The sequence below is a fragment of the Crotalus tigris genome, unplaced genomic scaffold (assembly GCF_016545835.1).
Source record: "Crotalus tigris isolate CLP2741 ecotype Arizona unplaced genomic scaffold, ASM1654583v1 scf7180000024293.1627790, whole genome shotgun sequence".
Lineage (NCBI taxonomy): Eukaryota > Metazoa > Chordata > Lepidosauria > Squamata > Viperidae > Crotalus > Crotalus tigris.
This window is the reverse complement of record NW_024100466.1, coordinates 1,094,716-1,113,050: the sequence shown is the minus strand read 5'-3', so window position 1 is coordinate 1,113,050 and position 18,335 is coordinate 1,094,716. Positions and strand designations below refer to the sequence as shown.

General features: G+C 43.1%; 2 protein-coding genes across 4 annotated transcripts in view; both read right to left on the bottom strand.

Moving 5' to 3' along the window:
- Nucleotides 1-11: 11 nt before the first annotated feature.
- Nucleotides 12-8,718, bottom strand: LOC120299437 (uncharacterized protein FLJ45252). Its single transcript, XM_039324285.1, has one exon. The coding sequence runs from the start codon at nucleotides 6,422-6,424 to the stop codon at nucleotides 5,213-5,215; it is 1,212 nt and encodes a 403-aa protein (XP_039180219.1). The 5' UTR covers nucleotides 6,425-8,718; the 3' UTR covers nucleotides 12-5,212.
- Nucleotides 8,719-12,047: 3,329 nt separating this feature from the next.
- Nucleotides 12,048-18,335, bottom strand: part of AAK1 (AP2 associated kinase 1) — a 41,576-nt gene continuing 35,288 nt past the window's right edge. Inside the window, exons 18-22 of one of the 3 annotated variants that reach the window (XM_039324275.1) lie at nucleotides 18,008-18,109; nucleotides 17,223-17,324; nucleotides 16,484-16,594; nucleotides 15,192-15,296; nucleotides 12,048-13,925 (exon numbers count right to left, since the gene is read on the bottom strand). In XM_039324275.1, coding sequence (XP_039180209.1) covers nucleotides 13,831-13,925; nucleotides 15,192-15,296; nucleotides 16,484-16,594; nucleotides 17,223-17,324; nucleotides 18,008-18,109 — 515 coding nt within the window. In that variant the 3' untranslated portion in view covers nucleotides 12,048-13,830. Of the gene's footprint in view, nucleotides 13,926-15,191; nucleotides 15,297-16,483; nucleotides 16,595-17,222; nucleotides 17,325-17,644; nucleotides 18,110-18,335 lie in introns of those variants that run through there. The other 2 variants (XM_039324276.1, XM_039324278.1) reach the window with 2 other exon arrangements.

Here is an 18,335-nt window from a genome sequence, read left to right as displayed (position 1 = left end):
CACACACTTGGTATGAGCTTTTGTCAACGTGTTCAACTTTTATTTCATTTGAACGCTTCAGAGAATACAAAATGCTTACATTACAAAAGGAAAGAATTCCTGACTATCGTATAACTGATTGTCATCCCAATGTTTTCTGACCGTTATTGGTCCTCTGGAAGTAAGTCAAAAGCCTCCGTCATTCCCCCTCATCAATATCCAAGAGGGCTCTCCCAAAGACTCTTCTGTTTCCTATGGAAGATTAGAGGAAGTCCTGCAAGTCAAAACTTCTCAGACTGGGTTATTCTAGTGCAAGGCTCTCCAAACTTGGCAACTTTTAAGACTTGTGGGCTGGCTGAGGAATTCTGGGAGTTGAAGTCCACAAGTCTTAAAGTTGCCAAATTTGGAGACCCTGTTCTGATGTGGGTACAAAAAGGAAGGGGCCGTGCCCCCACCCTCCCTGCTTTGCCAAATGGCTCAAGACCAAGGTGGTTGGCCCCACAGGCCAGCTCCTCTTAGAAGAGATGAATGAGCAAAAATAGGGTTGTGGTATGCAGGGAGGAGAAAGTGAAAGGTGCCAATCCTGCTTTGCGGGTCACGATCCTGCCCTTCAACCCATTCCCACAATGCAATTCTCTGGTCTCCTTGGTGCAAAAGGAAGTTCCTTCCAAAAGGATCAGAGGTGTGTGTGTGTGGAGTGCGGTACATGTGCTTGTACATCTAAGCTCACTTGCATTCCCAAGCCACAGTCACCTCTCCCCACCACAACCTTCAGCAGCTGCTATTTAAAAAATACAAACAGATTAAACATGTTCACATGTTTAATGTTGCACCTGACTAAAAAGCTGAACACATGACAGAACTTCATCACCCTCCCTCCGTCAGGAATGACAGGACTTGCATGGGTCTTTCAAGAGTCCTATAGGAACTCTACATTTTAGGAACATTTAGCAGAATATTCCCCAAATTTAGATGACCCCCTTTTTATCATTATTATGCAGCAATGGCATGAATTTAAATCTCACAAAATAAGCAATAAGAGATAGTAGCCCACACATGCATACAAACACAAACCCAAGTGATTACTATATCAATACAGGAGATTATTCTGTATTTCAACTTTGCATTATTTGGCTCATAATTTCATTCTCCTGCTCTTGGAAGTATAGAGATTTTTTTTGTTTTTGTTTTTTTAATTTATGCCTCCCTTTTTCCATCACCATCAAGATTAAGACTGGGACAGGGGCAGATATGAAGGGAATGCTTTAAAATGCCCAATAAATACAAGAAATCTATTAAGGTCTACATGTGTTGTGTTCTCAGACACTGATATGAACAGAGAAATACCTGCACCCAAAGGACTAATTAGGTAAGCTGGAAAATTGCAGAGTTTTGGATTCTGTATTCTATAGTTTCTCAACCTCAGCAACTTTAAATCTTAAAGCCCACCGTGGGTGAGAAAACTGAACTACCGTACTATTAAAGTACCATCTGTCCCACGTGAACCTTTGTAGAACTTTTAAACGATTATTACTACTACTACAATAATAACATTAATATTAATAATACTAGCCTGTTCAAAAGCATTTTCTTTGAGGAGTGATTTCTGCAATGATTTTCAAAGCAGCCAACTAAAACTAATAGCAGCTGAGTTAACTGATTGTAACAGTGATGTAAACATCAGAATTAGATCTGAAGGTTGTGTTTATCATCAATATAAAATGAAAACATTCCCACTGTCTTCAAGAAGAGGCCAAATTTCTATAGATCTCTAATGAAAGGACTATGGAAAATTCAAAATGGACATTTGTCTGCAGTTGAACACAGATCACAGGTGTCTTCCTCAAATAAATCCCTTCTTGGCCAAAAGACCAACACATCTGGAAAACACCAGGTTGGAAAGATTGTGATGTTCTGACTCATCAAATGAGGTCACACAGATGACCTCTTTGCATTTCCTAATTTTCTCACAATGGACATTTTGGCCTTAAATTATATCTTCCAATTTATGGCCTGGGCGATGTTCCTAAGAGCTATGGTTTCTTAAGAGTGGGTCTTTCTGATGCCTTTAGGAGCCCTCTCAAACCACAACACATAATATTTAACTTAAATGAAGAACACAAAACAGCATGGCAGTGCTCATTCAGAAGCAGAGGTGCAAAAGTTTTCAGAAGCAGAGGTGCAAAAGTCTGCATCCATGCTTTTGAGAATTACCTCTCCCTCTTCCAAAAGATATCCAAATTTTTGAACAATTAACTTTCTTCCTGTAAGCTGTAATTGATAATATAAATTATGCAGCAAAAACTGGATTTAAAAACAAAGCAAACAAAACCAGAAAAAAACCACTCCAGCACCTGCTTAAGAGATGAGGTAGGTGCACAAGGAGGGAGTCCTGGCCAGGAAGCGTTGTGAGCCCCATCGTGGTGCTGGGCCAACCTACAGCCAACCTCCTTTTTTAGAGTCCAGGAATGTGTCAGCAGGTAATACCAGATGAGATGCTTCCATTCATCCAAAAATCATATCCAGCATCTATTTCCTAGGAAGGATGAACCATAACATCTTGTGGGAAAAGGCTTCTGCACACGCTTAGATGGGTCTGTTTAAACAGAAGACATGAAAAGTTGCAGATCCCAGCAGTCGACGTGGGAAGACTGAATAAAAACGGATCTCCTTTAGGACAGGAGTCCCCAATTCCCAGGCCATGGCCTGTTCGGAACCGGGCCACACAAGCAGCAGCAGCAGCACACTCAAGCACGCAGCTTCATTTGCACGAGCGGCAGGCACTCCCACCTGCATGCGAAGCTCCATTTGTATGAGCGGTGGACAACACTCAAAAATGGAGCTGCGAGTGTGCACACTCCCCCCGCCCCGCCGGTCTGCAAAGCCCGAAAGGTTGGGGACCATTGTTTTAGGAATCATTTTGTTTTTAGCATCTAAATTATCTACTTCCTTTCCAGAGTTTCTGCTATCATTCTTGTAATACTCGTCTTTGAAAGATGCATTTTATTCTCCTATGATCATTTTCAAAAGTGCAAGCTCTTCCAGCAGACCAGAGAAGCTAGGGAATCCAGAAGCTAAAAGTTATTTGTCCAAAATGCTAAGACTGTGCATGCAGTTTACAGTCTTTTATAAAAGTCTCAACAAAATTGGAGTGTTATTTTCCCCGACTCGGGTCATGCCATTTCCCTACCAGATAAATGCAACAACACAGCATGGGAGAGTGGTAGAAAGTGCGTCCCCCCCCCCCTTCAAAAAGGAGACATCAAGTGAATATACTCCCCATTGCTAACAGGTTCAAATCTGAACAAAAATACAAGTGTGAGCTTTCATACGTTTTCAAGAGATAAAAAATATGAGTATCTTGCCTCACGAGCTCAGCAAATACGCAATAACATTTTTTTCTAGAAAAGGCACATTGCAGCAGGGTTCACAGCTGAAAGTCAACCTGTGGCCAGCAACTGAACTTCCCCAGCACAAGTCAGTTTGAGAATAGATCACAGTCTCGGTCCTTCTGGCTGGACATTGAGATTGTCCTAGCAAGGATTTAAACAGTCAATAGTCTTTTACAGAATCAGATTTCCACTTCCAAACACTTGTCAAAGAAGAGAAGTTTGCAGAAGGAAGACCCGCCCTGCGTGGAATCCCAGGACTATAGTTAGAAGGGCAGGTGATTGAACGACTTAAAAAAAATCATTCAGGATAAAGCATTTCATTTGTCGTCTGTGCAACGCAGAACAAAAACAAGGCTACTTGAAGAGGATCGACTCTGAACATTCTGGAGATGTAACTGCACCAAAGTTGTGAATTGGCTCTCCTGTGTATCAAACAGTCATTCCCAAACACGTGCACCCTAGGTGGGGTGAGACAAGTTGGCTGATGGAGGATATCAATTTGAGAGAAACTGGTATAAAAGGGGACCCATATGTGCCCTCGTCACATCTCTTCCACCAGGACAGAACAAATTCACAGAAAGGTAAAAAAGGTCTGAATCACCATATTTGATGGTGGAAAGTAGCACACCCAGACCAAGTGCACCAATTTTAGGGTTAGACCTACACGTGAACATAGGGATGAGGGACATCTGATTTTCCTTTCCTCCCCCATCCACTGATGAGGGGCAGAAGAGATGAGGTGAAGAAAGTGGAACAAAGCTTATCTCATGGTTCACAAAAGCTTAGAAAAAGTGCATCGTTCCTCAGAAGTTCCTCAAAAGTTCAACAAAGGAAAGACTGCTTGCCTCCATTCTGCAGAGTTGGAAGGCATGACTGCTGGAGGCTGCTAAAGCAATTTTTCAGATCTGGGGGCTGCAAATTCAGGGCTTCAGTGGCAAAAGAAGGGAAAAACATGCTTTGAAAGTAGGAAGCTAGAAAACTCAGCCCTGGAGAAAGTGGAGTTCAAAGCCAAGGAAATGGGAATTTTTCCCTTAACAGTTTTTTGATGATCTCACCAGTCTCATAAAGAAAAAAAAAACCCGGTTTTGCAAAAAATGAAAAGCAAATGATGGAAAGCTTTACAAAACTTAACAAAAACTCCTCTTAAAAAGTCAGCAAAAACTCTTTTAAACTACCAGGCTTCCCAGGCTTATACAAAGAACAGAAAATAACAGAAACTGTCTATACTCTACTCAATTGTCTGTTATGGTGTCAGGTAAGACTATAGCCTAAATCCTAGCCAACATTTGCCTAGAATAGGCTTAGGATAGGAATTCAATTCAGATAAAAAGAAGTAATGCACATTGTAGAAGAAGACTTGTTTCAAATTGATCATTACTCCAAAACCGGTAAACAGTATTAGCGTCAACCAGAAATACATGCCGAGCCCTCTCAGCTTCTTTGTGGGACAAACAAAACAAAATCTGGTTGCCATTTTTTTTTCTAGTGCACATTTGACATGTTGAGATGTTCTGTTAACCTTCAGTTGAGGTAAAACCAGTCCTATCTATTAGATTCCCTGTGGGATTAGTAGCTTAAGGACAATATTTACCCAAACAGCTTAGACTGGAAAATGTGTTGGTCAGTGAAAGTGGCTGCAGAACAAATCAAAAGTCTCCATCCTTGGCTATTAGTGCTTGGAGGAGACTTCCCGGGAGCCAGGAGGGGCCCGCCACAGCAAGAGTGTTGAGCATGATGGCCGAAGTAGAGTGCCTTCCGTTTCATGGGGTCCGTTTGCAACTTCTTGAAAAAAAGATACCTGTCGGAAGCCACATACTGGACGTCATTACAGTAGAAACCATTTAAGGCTTCTGCTTCCCCAGTTTGGAGGGAAAGGGGGCAGATGTAAATGGGTCACTAGTGGGTAGTTCTTTAGTCCTGGAAGAAAGAGAGGCGATAGAAACGGACCCAGCTATCACCTGCTTGTTGGTCTGAGATACAACTTTGTAAGCTGCTATGGGTTGGGCGCTGGTCCCCTGCCTGCCTTCTGGACTGTAATGTCGGGAGTATTTTGCTAAGGACTGTGGGTGGAAAGGCGGGCTGGTCTTCGATCCCAAGAAGCCTTCCTGGAGGACCAGGTGTCTTTGGAGTGTATCGTTGGAAACGGGACTGACTTCTCCAGATGCACCTTTGAGAGGGTGGGCATCTGGACCATCACTTGCTCTTGAGGGCTGAACCAAGGAGGCCCCTGAATACTGGCCTTGGGGAAGAAGGGAGCCATGGGTTCCCACATCCAGATTCTGGAATGTAGGGGCACGTGTGTGCTGAGGAGCAACTCCAGCTGAGCCTAGGAAGGCCCCAGTGGGAGGAGGTTCCTTGACGACATTGTGAGCCACCAGCTCCTCCTGGCTTTTCTTTTTTGTGAACGGAGCTTTAAGGAACACATCGCCTTCATCCAGTTGCTTAGAAAACATTTGGCTTTTGGAGAGAAACGGTGCTTTCGTGAAAATGTCCAAGTCATCACAGTGGCTTTTAGAGTTTCGGAAAGGAGCCGTGGCAAAAACATCGGTCTCCTTTTCAGACGTTTCTGCAGGTTGTTGCGGAAAAGTGTCGAACAGAACTGACCCTGACACATTCTGGGCTGGTTGGAGGTTCAAGTCCTTTTGGGAACCACCTCCCCTTTCCTGAAGCTGGGGGTTCATTTTACAAGCCTCTTCTTCCTCTTCTGAGTCCATCAACAGAGGTCTGGATCCACTGCAGTCCAAGATGTCTCCCTCGTGGTCAGTCCCTTCTCCTTCGCTGCTGTGGAAGGAGCTGTTGCTTGAGAGACCATCCCTCACCAAGGAGTCAGCTTCTCCTCCAGGTTGACTCTGCTGCTGCTTATTCAACGGCAAGCCACTGGTGGCCCCTGGCCTTCGGTCTTGCTCAGTGCTGACCAAGAAATATGCAGCTGGGTTCTCCTGCAGTCCTACAAATTGTAAAACAAGAGTATTACTTGCTAATCTTAAGTTATTCCAAGTAAAACTAAACCACAGAGGTATAATGATGTGGAATTTAAAATCAGCAGCACGCATGTTGGGGTGAGGAGGAAGGGAAATGGAGGGAGAAATACATATAAAATAAAAACCATACAAAAGTGAAGCCAGGTAATTACAACCAACAGACACAACTCGGCATTTCTCCACATTTCAAGAGTCCACAAAACGTGGGTTAGAGAGAGATGGAAGGTGTTAATAAAACAGACACACAAGCCTCACTCAAGACTTGGGAGAAGGATGAGAAGGGGGAGGAAATGGTTGTCCCAGACATCATGAGCAGAGGGCGAGCTGGGCTTTAAAGGAAGGCAGGGTTCTAGATCTCATGATCCTGAAGGGGAAAATGGGAAAATAAGGAGGTCCATTTCTTCCCAATTCCAGATAAATTGAAAGTAGCTCAGGGTGAAGCACACACAAACTGCATTTTTGTTGTCTTCTCACAGGTTCCCTTGCTTTTTTGTCTTTTGATCTTATAGCCTATGATTTTCACCTCTCCTGCATCAGACTTTAAGGAAAAATACTTGGGGAAATAAAGAGAAGATTCAAAATAAAATGTGTGCTAGCTTGCTTTAACTAAATCGTGCTTCCTTTGGGGCAAAATGTTTTAAATCTCATCAGTGTTAGAAATGAGGAAGCTTTAGAAATCATCTGACTGTACTGGCAAGCCCCTTTGGGAAAGGCCAGCTGGAATGCCTTCTGCTCCGGAGAGCTCTGGAAGGATCAAATCTACCCATTCAAAGCTGCTACTAGTCTTGGTCTGTGGGTAAATGGGGATCAATCAATAACCTGCCTCTTTGGGCTTGCCAGCTTTCTCAAAGAGAAAAAAAACCCTCTTAACTCAGGGGGAACACAGGTCTGTGGCGACCCTAGTTTGCTGGTGACAACAAACAGAGCTGCTTCAGTCCAACCCAAAGCCTGCAGATCTGCCCGCCTTCCAAACGGTGGAAGGCACAAGCAGAAGAATTTGCTCTTGCTACACACATGGAAGAGATCAGATGAATCACACACATAGGTATTAGAACACGAGAGAGCTTACCTTCCATGAAAGAGTAGCAGGTTACAATGTTAGCGAGACAGCAGGAAAAAGGCACATAAAAGCTAAACTTCAGAGAGCCCACGTTTGCCACTATCCACAGAAATTATGGGGCATAATTATGGGTACCACTCAATTCGGAAGGAGGGGAAGAGGAATTTCTGCTAACTTAGGGAAGGCAGAGGATCACAGTTCACCAACGGGCCTGGGCTAACTTCTGGCAGACCCTTCTGAAGTTGATAGGGATGTTCATCTGGTCCACATAAGGTTTGCAGTGTTCTTTAAGCAAAAATGAATGCTCTACATCACTTCTAAAGCCCCCACTGTGAAGAGAGGGCTCTTTATAAATTTGACAAATTTGGAATACAGGATCTCTAGTTCTGTTTATAAAACACTTCTTAGACAAGGTCATCCACTGTTAGGATATTAAGCTGTTTCTCATGATTAAAGATAGGACTCACAGGACAAGCATCGGCATTTTATTGACAGAGCATTAAAACCTAAGTTACATGATAAAATAAAAGCCATGCCAGATAAGAGGCAGAAATTTCTATGGCATGATGCTTAAAGTTCTTGACTGTTGATTTCTCAGCCATCCCATTTCTCCATTTTTGATTTGCTTATTTGTGCTGCAGATCCCACCAAGAAAAATCAGAAATGAAAACCAGCCAAGAATTTCCTCCTATTCAAGAGTCATTTGTAGTGGAACAGGCAGGGTTATATAATAAGACAGCCTTTATTTTAACTTTCTTAGATGAATCCTTACTATTCCAAGTCTTTTTTAATTTCTCTGAAATAACACAAATTCTTAAATCAAATTTCAGCTGTTTGTAATTCTGTAAGCGGGAACTAAGGCCCTAGAATTATTTTAGACATAGGAACTTTTCACCAGTTTCACCCACAAACATTCCTGCAACCAGACCCTCCTAACCAGAGTTCTTAGCAGCGTGCACTAATATGGCCCTGAAAATCTCTACCGCCAATCTCTTTGTGCTCAACGCTATTGTTATAATCTGGGGGAGTGAAGGGCTAAACCTGTGAGGGGACTAGTGCCATATCAACCAATAAGCAAACCAGAATTTGGGATTTTCCTCCCAATTGTTGGAGTGCTTAAAAGGCCTTGCTGTTTCAACCAGGTTAATTTTGTTTGGGGGAGGGATGTCACTCAACAGAACAGTCAACTCTGCCATTAATTTTTGGCAGCAATAGCTGGTGGAAGGGGAGATCCTAGGCTGTTAAATTGTTCTACAACAGGGGTATCCAACTTTGGCCACTTTAAGACCTGTGGACTTCAACTCCCAGAATTCCCCAGCCAGCTAGGGAATTCTGGGAGTTGAAGTCCACAGGTCTTGAGGTTGCCAAGGTTGGACATCTCTGCTGTACAACAAGAGCATTGTAGAAGCTGATGTTTCCCCTCTCATTTTCTTTAAGCCACAGAAATGTTTAAAAGTTGAATTTTATTTAATTTATTTTTAGCCTGAGCATCATAGAGAACAACTTTCTCCACCACACAAATTGGAGCACCAGTCTGGTCACACTGCTGAAATAAGACACTGTCTTCTGTGGCTCTTTTCTAGTATTACCTGAAGACAACCTCGCTGCGAATTCAAACTGACCAATACATTTTATCCATAGAGCCAACAACCATTTCCAAAATGATCTCTTGAGCAGTCCAGATGCTTGCTATCTTCTGCTGTCTTGAGCAAAATCTTCTTGCCTGTGATTCTTCTCTGGGATTCCTTTTATGAAATGGGATTTCTTATGTCTGTTATCCCCCACCCCTTTGGCAGAAGATCTGGCGATTTTTCCAAAAGGCAACTGGACTTTTTTTTAAAAAAAAAAAAAAAATGCTTCGCTTCTCATCCAACAATCTTCTTCAGAACTAATATTCTTGGGCATAGGCATATGGAAACACAAGATTAAACACTCACATCTCCACACTCTTCATCCATATTTGCATCTGGAGTTCCAGATAGGGGATTTTGTGGGCTGATGTTTCCCAGCCATTCTGCTCTCAGCTTCCAGAAGCTTGGAGCGAGGCCTTTCTCAACTTTTCTGGAGGTCTTTCAAAGGTAGAAAAAAAAATGAAACGCAACTGTTTGATATTTCTCCGATTGACAGTACTCAATCAATTGGAGTATGTACCGGATGGGTGAAAAACAAATTGAGATATTCTAGCAAATGTTTGTACTAGTTCCAGTGGATTGTTAGCTATAATATCAGGAATTTCCTGCTTTAGAGCCCAGGTGACTTGGCTGGCCTCTGTACCGTGACTTGGGAACATTGAGGAAACATTGGTACGCTACCAATGACAAAATGTCTTAATAACAGCGATACTAATCTAGAAGGCATCTGGAACTTGGAAGCTGAAAATTAGGTTTCCTGGAAATCTGGGGTTATGTGGGTATGTGTGTGCATGTGCATGAGATGACTTCTAAACTCAGTTCTGACTGTGATCAAAATAGTCTGGACTGAGCAGGACGAAGCTGCTCCTGAATTCTCAGCACCCATCGGCCTGCAGCTCTATTTTGCACCAACTTCTAGCAGTGCGCAGAAGAGTCCAGCAGACCTCCTGTTCTCGTCCCTCCCTCGTGGCAAAGTGATGTTCAGGGCAGGGCAACTCCTCTACCTCCCTAGGGAGCTGGCATTCAAATCCCTTTGGCATCTGCAAGTCAATCTGCAAAGTCCTTCAACTCAAAAGGTTTAGCCATTCAGAAACAAATACATAGAATGCACCAGCTCATCTTTCAGTGTGACGTATGCCATCGCTACCCAAAATAGAGTAAGCAGGCCAGTCCCCATAGGAATAGTGTATTAGAAGTTGTATTAGAATGCTGTAGGAATAAACCATAATTAATATAGCATCAAGAGAATATTTGTAGCTCAAGGTTGAACTGTGGAGTTGTTAGTGCTCTCAGCTTGGGGTTTCATGACCCAACTAGTAAACTGATGATGTTATCTAGCTGACTAAAGAAACATCAGCAGGAAAACAACCAAGCTCAGTGAGCACCAAGGACTCCACACTTAATGTAGCATATCATGTCTAGCTCCTTGGCTTTGAAAAAGGCATAAAAAATTATTACACACATATTAAATCTGCTTACCAATGCACAAATGTCCCTATTAGAAATGTGTTAATTTTATTTTTCCTTTGTCCTCCTTATTCACAACTCAATCCCAGTCCTGCAATTTTTATCTCTAATTAGAATGGGATTAAGTTTGCAGGAGAACTAGGAAGTTGTGGTGGTAAATTGTTGACTATCTGTATTTAGTAGATGACCTCTGGCCCTTTTAGCTAATCTCTGGTGCTCTGTGGATAAGAGAACTGGGTCCAATCCCAGATAGCAGAACAGGGAACCATTTCTTATGGGACATTTGTGTGCTGTCCAGCACACTGCAGAGTGCAGCTGAGGGATTGGGTACCTCTTCTTCATTCCCGAGATCTTTACAAAATGCTAATCTATTGGGCCTGGAATCCACTCTTGCTGGGCACATCTTCAGTTGCTGGGTGATCCAGAGGAGGCCTGTTTGGCTCAACCTGAACAGGCTGCTGTGATTATCACCATGGATCAGTGAACTACTATATAAGAACTATATGAGATCATTCTAGTACTGGAATCCCTGCAGTGGATCACTGTCATTCATTCTTCAGATCTCACCCCAGGAATTGGAGTCAGGACAAATCTTTGCCTTGGTCATCAATCGCAGTTGCCGGGAGGGGCAGAAAAATTACATCCATCCTAACTTGTCCTATGGTAAAGATCGGAAGGGCCATTAGTTGGCCTCCCATGAATGAGGAACATCATTAACCAAGCCAAACGTTGTAAGCATCTATTTCCCAGGATGCAATATGAAGAAATTCCAGGGACTATTATAATGAAATGCAACTTCAGCTTTTAATAATCAAGTGTTCTACCTTTACTGTCTCTCTTCCTTTTGTTTTTCTGCTCAGAGACTATAAGCAAATGACTTTTGGGCAGGAAAGGGAGATTCCATCTGCTCCTTGTTTTGGTAAAAAAATATCAGGTTGTGTCCTTTTGGTCAAATAAATACTACTTTCACAAGGAATAGTAAGAGGCAATGATAAAACATGGCCAAAATTTTCAGCCCATTTTGGGCAAAGAGAACCAGATAATGGTGCCTTTGATCTAAATACATCAATGGAAACATTAAGACAGAGCAAGGCCACCACCGACGCTCAGCCCCTCTGAGTTGGATCTCCTTTTGAAAAATAAAAACAGCTTTTTACAGCTTCTAGCAATGAGCAAACAATCCACCATTCCCAGGTCAACCTTATCATGGTTTGTCACTGAAGCATTTCCATGGTGACCAGTAAGCTTTAATTTACGATATCATTTCAGTTATCCAGCTAACTGGAGGAGTCATGTTTTGGGTGGATGGGAAAAGACCCACCCCCCATTCATCCTGATTAGTTAACAGCACTATCCTCACACAACCAGGTGCTTCTGTAAAATTCTTTCCAAAACTCTTCAACAAGTTAATTAAACTTAAAATGTTAAAACATTATTTTTTAAAAGTACTTTAATTCACGGGGGGGGGGGTGTTTTGGTTTCTAATATACAGCAGGTGGTTACTTTGTTTAAAAAAATCCATTCTTTTTTCCATATATTTTCAGTATCATCTGACTATACAATAACATTCTATCTAAAGCTTTGTCCATGTGATCCAACTCCAGTTGCCTGCACTTCAGGAATCAAGAGTCAAGACAAAGAATCAAAGAGTCTGCCCCAAAAGGTAAAGAACTATCGACAATTTTGCTACGATCGTTTTCATACTTTTGTCAGGTAAGTCAGGAAAGTGCAGCCGAACGACCTATGGACACACACATCACACAGAAGCAGTAACTGTTTTATAATGAAGAGCATCAGCAAGTAGACTTTAGAAAGATTCAAGAGAGGATTGACATGACGATGAAATTCTATTTACAGAATTTGTTGAGCTAACTTCTGGAAGGCAGAGATTTGTATGGGGTTCTTGGGAAAGCTGGAGAAAAATACTCAGGGTTACATTAGAAGGTCTTTCAATCTTGTAGGAGAGGCTGATACACTTAGAAATTGAGCCATTCATACACTCACACGTAGGAAAACTGCACTTTTTGAACTACTACAATACATTTGCACATACACAAAGTTAGCATTAAGCTAATGATTATTCCACTACGGAGTAAGAGCCGTCCTCCTTGTCAGAAGAACATCTTGGAAGGGACCATTAATTTTGGACTTGAAGATCAGAAGCCAATAAAACAAGTTTACCATATCCAATAGTTTGAAGAAACTGAGCATATCAACATGAAAATAAAAGATAAAACTGTTCAGATACACCTAAGCTGGAAAGCACTTACTGAAAACCGGCTGGCAAGGAGTCCATGCTAGTTCAATAAAGAAAGAAGGATCTAGCTTAAAAAGTACAGCCTGTCTATCAAGAAGGGGGGATGGCTTCATATTACCGTGTTAATACGATATGCAATTACAGAGAAGAATAGCAAAAACTGAGAAAGTCTTACCTTCAAGAAACTCTGACATGTGCATACAATTTATACCATTCCTCAATAGACCAAGCACCCTAGTCGCAAAGGCTTCCCCCCCCCCTCCTAATGTTAGTTCATCCAACAGAAAAGGTCTTAGCCATGCTGTTTGACACAATATTATGGTTCACATTAACCATTTTGAGTAGAATAACTTCCACAGCTTTAGTATCTTTATTTATTGATTTATTTTAAGCACAGTCCATTCCTAAGCAGATTGCAAAACAGGAGTTTATGGCGCAAAGCTGTCGTCTTTCAGGGCTTGAAATGTCTTTTATCTAAAATCATCAGGCCTCAAACTGAATTTTGTCTTTGGAAGACCCTCTGTCCAGGCCCCAATCCGTGATAGGACTTCCTAAGCACGCTCCCCCTGCACTGGAGAAGGACAACGCTACTTCTCTTCACTGCCCTTAGCCTCCCAGGTCTCGCTTTTTTTTTTTTAATCAAGAAAAAAAGTTGACAGACAATTTTAGTTAGCATTATTTAGGCAGATTAGTCGTATGTATTTCTAGCAAGGATCATACATAGATTACATGGGTTTGTTTTTTTTACAATGATAGTTTTGGTGGCACTAAGGGATAAATCATAGCAAAGTGATTAATACATGGTAGCACTCCCTTAAAGATAGCAGAGAATTGCACGAGAAACCGTCGCAGGCTGCATCAAGGCTGTGCTGGAAACAAGTACAGATAAATCCTAACAGAGGGTACAATTTCAGAGCAGGGTCCTTCCACCGGGCGTTATTTCAAACAAACAAAAGCAAAAAACCATCCAACAACTAAAAATTAGCTCTGTTAGGAGAAGAAGAAAAAAAGGAACGAAAGGATTTTAGGTACGTTACAGAAACCGCCTGTCACTGAGCGACTGCTACAGGTCTATGAGCTGATCCACCAGCAGAAGAGACCTGGCTAGGTTAGGAAGACTGGATTCAGAGCTTCCACTGCTGTTTCTAGAATGCCCACCTGAAAGTGTGAGAGACAGCAATTTAGTATCCGGCAAAAAAGACAGGTGTAGAAAGTTAGCTTTTTAGTTAAAAAAGAATTAGGAGAAAGACATCCACACACAAAAAAGAAGAGCCAGATAAAACTGAAGGGACCTCAAGTCTAGGTGGCATCTACCCAAGCTTTGGCTCTGTTAGAATTGCTGTCTGGAGGGAGAACTTTTGCAGAGGTTCTCCAACACTGAGACCAAAGAGGACTTTCCAAACATCAAGCCATCAATCAAAGCAGCCACCGAATTCAACATCAGAAGCAAGAAGAGGAACCGAAGGCTGGGTCTGCACCTTCTTCCTCCCTTCAGCAATTTAACTGGTTTTTCTGGCTCAATCATCATCACAGACATTAATTAAGTAGGGCAGGATTGATACTGGCTTTGCAAAAAGGGCCCTACCCCAAGTCACTTGATGGCTTGGACTTGTTCCTCTCAGAGGAAAGAACAGAACCCAAATTTAGAATCCGAGTGAGGATGATGGAAAACCCAATGGGTCACCTAGGGAAACAATCTCACTCTTGCCTTTTATGGCAAAAGATCCTGCACTGGGAATCCCTCTGATAAGACTCATTCGGTGTTCTACTGGAAGCCCCTAGGTAGGGGATTCCTACTCTAGACCTCCCCCAAAGCCAAGCGGTCAGGATTCTGATCAGCAGAAAATCAGCACCGAGGTCTGGTGCAGGCTAGATCTGAGAATCTCAACCACTCGGTGGCAACATTGCTTTTGAGAATGAAAGGATCCATTCAGTTATTTCAGGTAACCAAAATATATGGCCCTGGAAATGTTATCCCTCTTATAAGCACAGATGAATCAGAATGAAGGACAGCTGGATTTTTTTTTCAAAGCTGTAGACTAGAGTTGCAACACAGGGTTTCCCTATGTCCAAAAAGCCCAACAGAAGACAAGGGAATGATCAACTCTATCTTTGCCCCATAAACAGATTTGAGATCTGAAAACAACCTGGTACAACCGGACGCTCTAAAGCACGGGTGTCAAACTCGCTGCGTCATGTGACATGTTGCGACATATCGCAACTTTTTTTGCATTGCCAGAGCTGGGGTGAGCGCAGCCTCCTCATGATGTAACCGGCCCATGGGCCGGCAGTTTGACACCCCTGCTCTAAAGAAATTGAAACCAACGAACACAACACAGAATTCTGGGTGGGCAGGAACAGTGCACGCAAACACGTGACCGTAACGCATTGCTTGGGCTTCTCACTTGAAATCTGCCGGCTTACCTTGTGAATTTTTGGATATTAACACAGGGATGGGGTCAAACTCATCTTCTGCCACTTTTTCAGAGCCATCAGAGACATCAAAGCCTGATATCAGGTTAGTATCTTCTGCAGCATGATGGGGGAGGGTTGAATTTTAAAAGGATGAAAAAGAGCAGAGAAAGCTGGTTAGAAACCACCAAAACAACATTTGCCGTATGTGTTTTGCTGCAAGGGACCGTTAGAGCAAACTGGGGATCCAGAAAGCCAGGGAAAGGAGAGAAGTGGATGAATATATGAAAATTATATGGAAGGGAAGCAGCAGCGGAAGTAGCTTGTCTGAGAGGAAATAGCCAAGTTGCAGCAGAGAGTTAGTGATGAAAACATTTCATAGGGAGCCGAGTTGAGATAATGGAAAGATGAAAAGACTCGGATTCTCATCCTGATTAGATGACTTCCTTTGTACAACTGATCTCACTCTACTCCTCAAATGCAGGTGAGGATTTATAACACAGGAGTTTCCCACCACAGGTGAAGGGCTGGGTACCCCTTTCAAGATGCTGCAACTGCTTCCCCCTCATGGCCAGTTCTTGAGACTCTTGGAAGAGCCCTGCTGAGACATCAGTTTGCAAACATTTAGCTCTGCCTTCAAGGCTCACATATTGAGGATGAACTGGATTCAAATATAATGGACTGACTCAGTGAACTGATTTGCACAACGGAAAACTGGACTTTTGGCCGCCACTGGAGCCTCAGCAATGCCGACTGAGGGTGCAAACTTACACAGGGGTAGCTCAGCGTCAAACTCATGAAGTAACTGCATTCATACGAGAACAAGTTTGTTTAACTCTGCTTGACTAAATAATTCACAGTAGCTGAACAGCATTAACACTCCAAGCCAAAAACAGTGAGTAAAATGTTGGCTATTCATTTCTCTTCTATTTCATATTTTAAAATGTGACTCAAGGGAAAGATGCGCTTAATGTTATTAGAGTAAAGAACTATAGTTAGGGACACAGAACATAGAATCATAGAACTGGTAGTCAACTTAGAAGTCTTCTAGGCCAACTTCCTGCCCAAGGCAGGCATCCTTTTTCCATTCCAGACAAATTTGATTTAGTAAAAAAACGGCTTTCTAAAGCAGAACTGTTAAAGACACATTTCCATATTCCAATGGACGGAGAACCATCAACGCATTGAGCAGAAATCAAGGAACATTCTTACATACACCTGTCTGCATTCCACCGTGATCTATTCAGACCTTTATTTTTTTGTCTCGTCTCTTTGTTCAAATGAAACTCTAAAAAGGAATTTACCTTTGTGAGTTTGGGATGAAACAGCCAAAGGAGCGAACTCATCCAGGAGGTCAGTGCTGGGGTTAGAAAGCAGAGAGCAGTCAAGCAGGGACTCCTCCGCAGTGATTGAATCTGGAACCAGGAGAGCAAGCAGATCACAGCACAGAGAGGAGCAAGGAGACGCATCTTCCCCTGGGTGGTGGAGGCTCATTTCCAACTCTCTAGAGAGCCATCCTTTGTTTTTTTTTCAAAAAAATAATGACCTGAACTGGGGCTAACGTGCTATATATAGAAAGATTAGTTAAATTCCTTCCAAAGTCAGCACTATATAAAGGGGGGGGGGGCTTTGATTGCATACCTGTTTTTTGACCCTCCTATGGGCACCCCTGGACCTCACATACAGGAAAGGTATAAGCTGTTTTAATTTATTGAAACAAAGCTAAGAGTCCCCCTCCCCCATACTGACTTTGGAAGGAGTCTTTGAAATTCCTCTTAACGTGGGGCAGGTTCTAACAGATTTCTCTGCTAGAATGTAAGAACTGGGATAGCAGCAGCTGAACGTTTTGCACCCCTGAAGGGTCCTTCAGTATTAGTCCTACCAGCAGAACTAAGGATGCGCTAAAGGTTAAAGCGAAAGGCTGTCAAGAAAGGAGTCGGTTTCTGTTCCCAGGAAAACCCCAACGATGGGAAAGGTAGGTGGCTGCCTCCATTCCTTCCCAGATCACCACATCAGGGGCCGAGCCCCAGCTGCCTCACCAACCTGCTCTGCTGGAAGCCACCGCATCTGCCTGGGAGGACACGAGCTGGGGCACAGGAGCCTCAAGGCCCGGTATGAGACTCTCAGTGGTGAGCTCAGCTCCTCCTTTCCGAAGGCACAAAAGAAGGAGAGCGGAAACCAGGATTAGCAGAGGCAGGAGAAAAAAGAAAGCAGCAGGCTGGGATGGAGGGCCCTCCCTCAGAGGGTCAGTTTCAGAATGTTTGAAAGGAGCCCTGGTGGCAGAGTGGCTGGAAGGTAGCATTGCAGGCTAATTCTGCCCACTGCCAGGGGTTCGATCCTCACTGGCTCAAGGTTGGCTCAGCCTTCCATCCTTCCGAGGCTGGTAAAATGAGGACCCAGATTGTTGGGGGCCGTAGGCCGACTCTGTAAACCGCTTAGAGAGGGCTGTAAAACACTATGGAGTGGTCTATCAGCCTAAGTCAGGGGTAGGCAACCTTGGCTCTTTTATGACTCGTGGACTTCAACTCCCAGAATTCCTGAGCCAGCCAGCTCAGGAATTCTTTTAGGAAAATGTTTACTGGCTTGATTTCCAACATCCTACCTGTGGTTTTGCTTTTATACACATTGAGCTTCCTGGATTTGTCAGATTTACCTGATTTCCTTGGGGAGGAACGACCACCAGCTTTTTCTGTTCACCCCCCGTCACATCTCCTGGGGGCCATCATTTGGATGCACTGCATGTGTGTGTAAGTGTGCAAAGCGTGCAATCGAGACAGGTCAACATGCAGGGTGGGACAGGCAAGAACAAAGAGGGTTCTAGGAGTTACCATTCATAGCATCAGAGGTGCTACCGAAGGGATCGGCCAGAGGCAGGATATTGGGGAGCAGGAGCGGAGGCTCAGGAGATTTCAGGCCTTCAATCAGTTTTTCTGGGAAGGAAGCAGGAAGGAGCGAGAAAGAGGAAAGAAGCAAAAAGAAGTAACAAGAGCGGGTTCATTTTCAGGGACGCTGCTCAAGTGTCACAAGCAACTCCGAAAAGTCTTCCTCCTCCAGACTTGGTCATACTTATCAACATTTATTGATTTTGACAGAAGACAGTATTTGTAGTTCAGGGCTGAAATGAGGGATTCTTGGTGTTCTCTTAGCTTGGTGGTT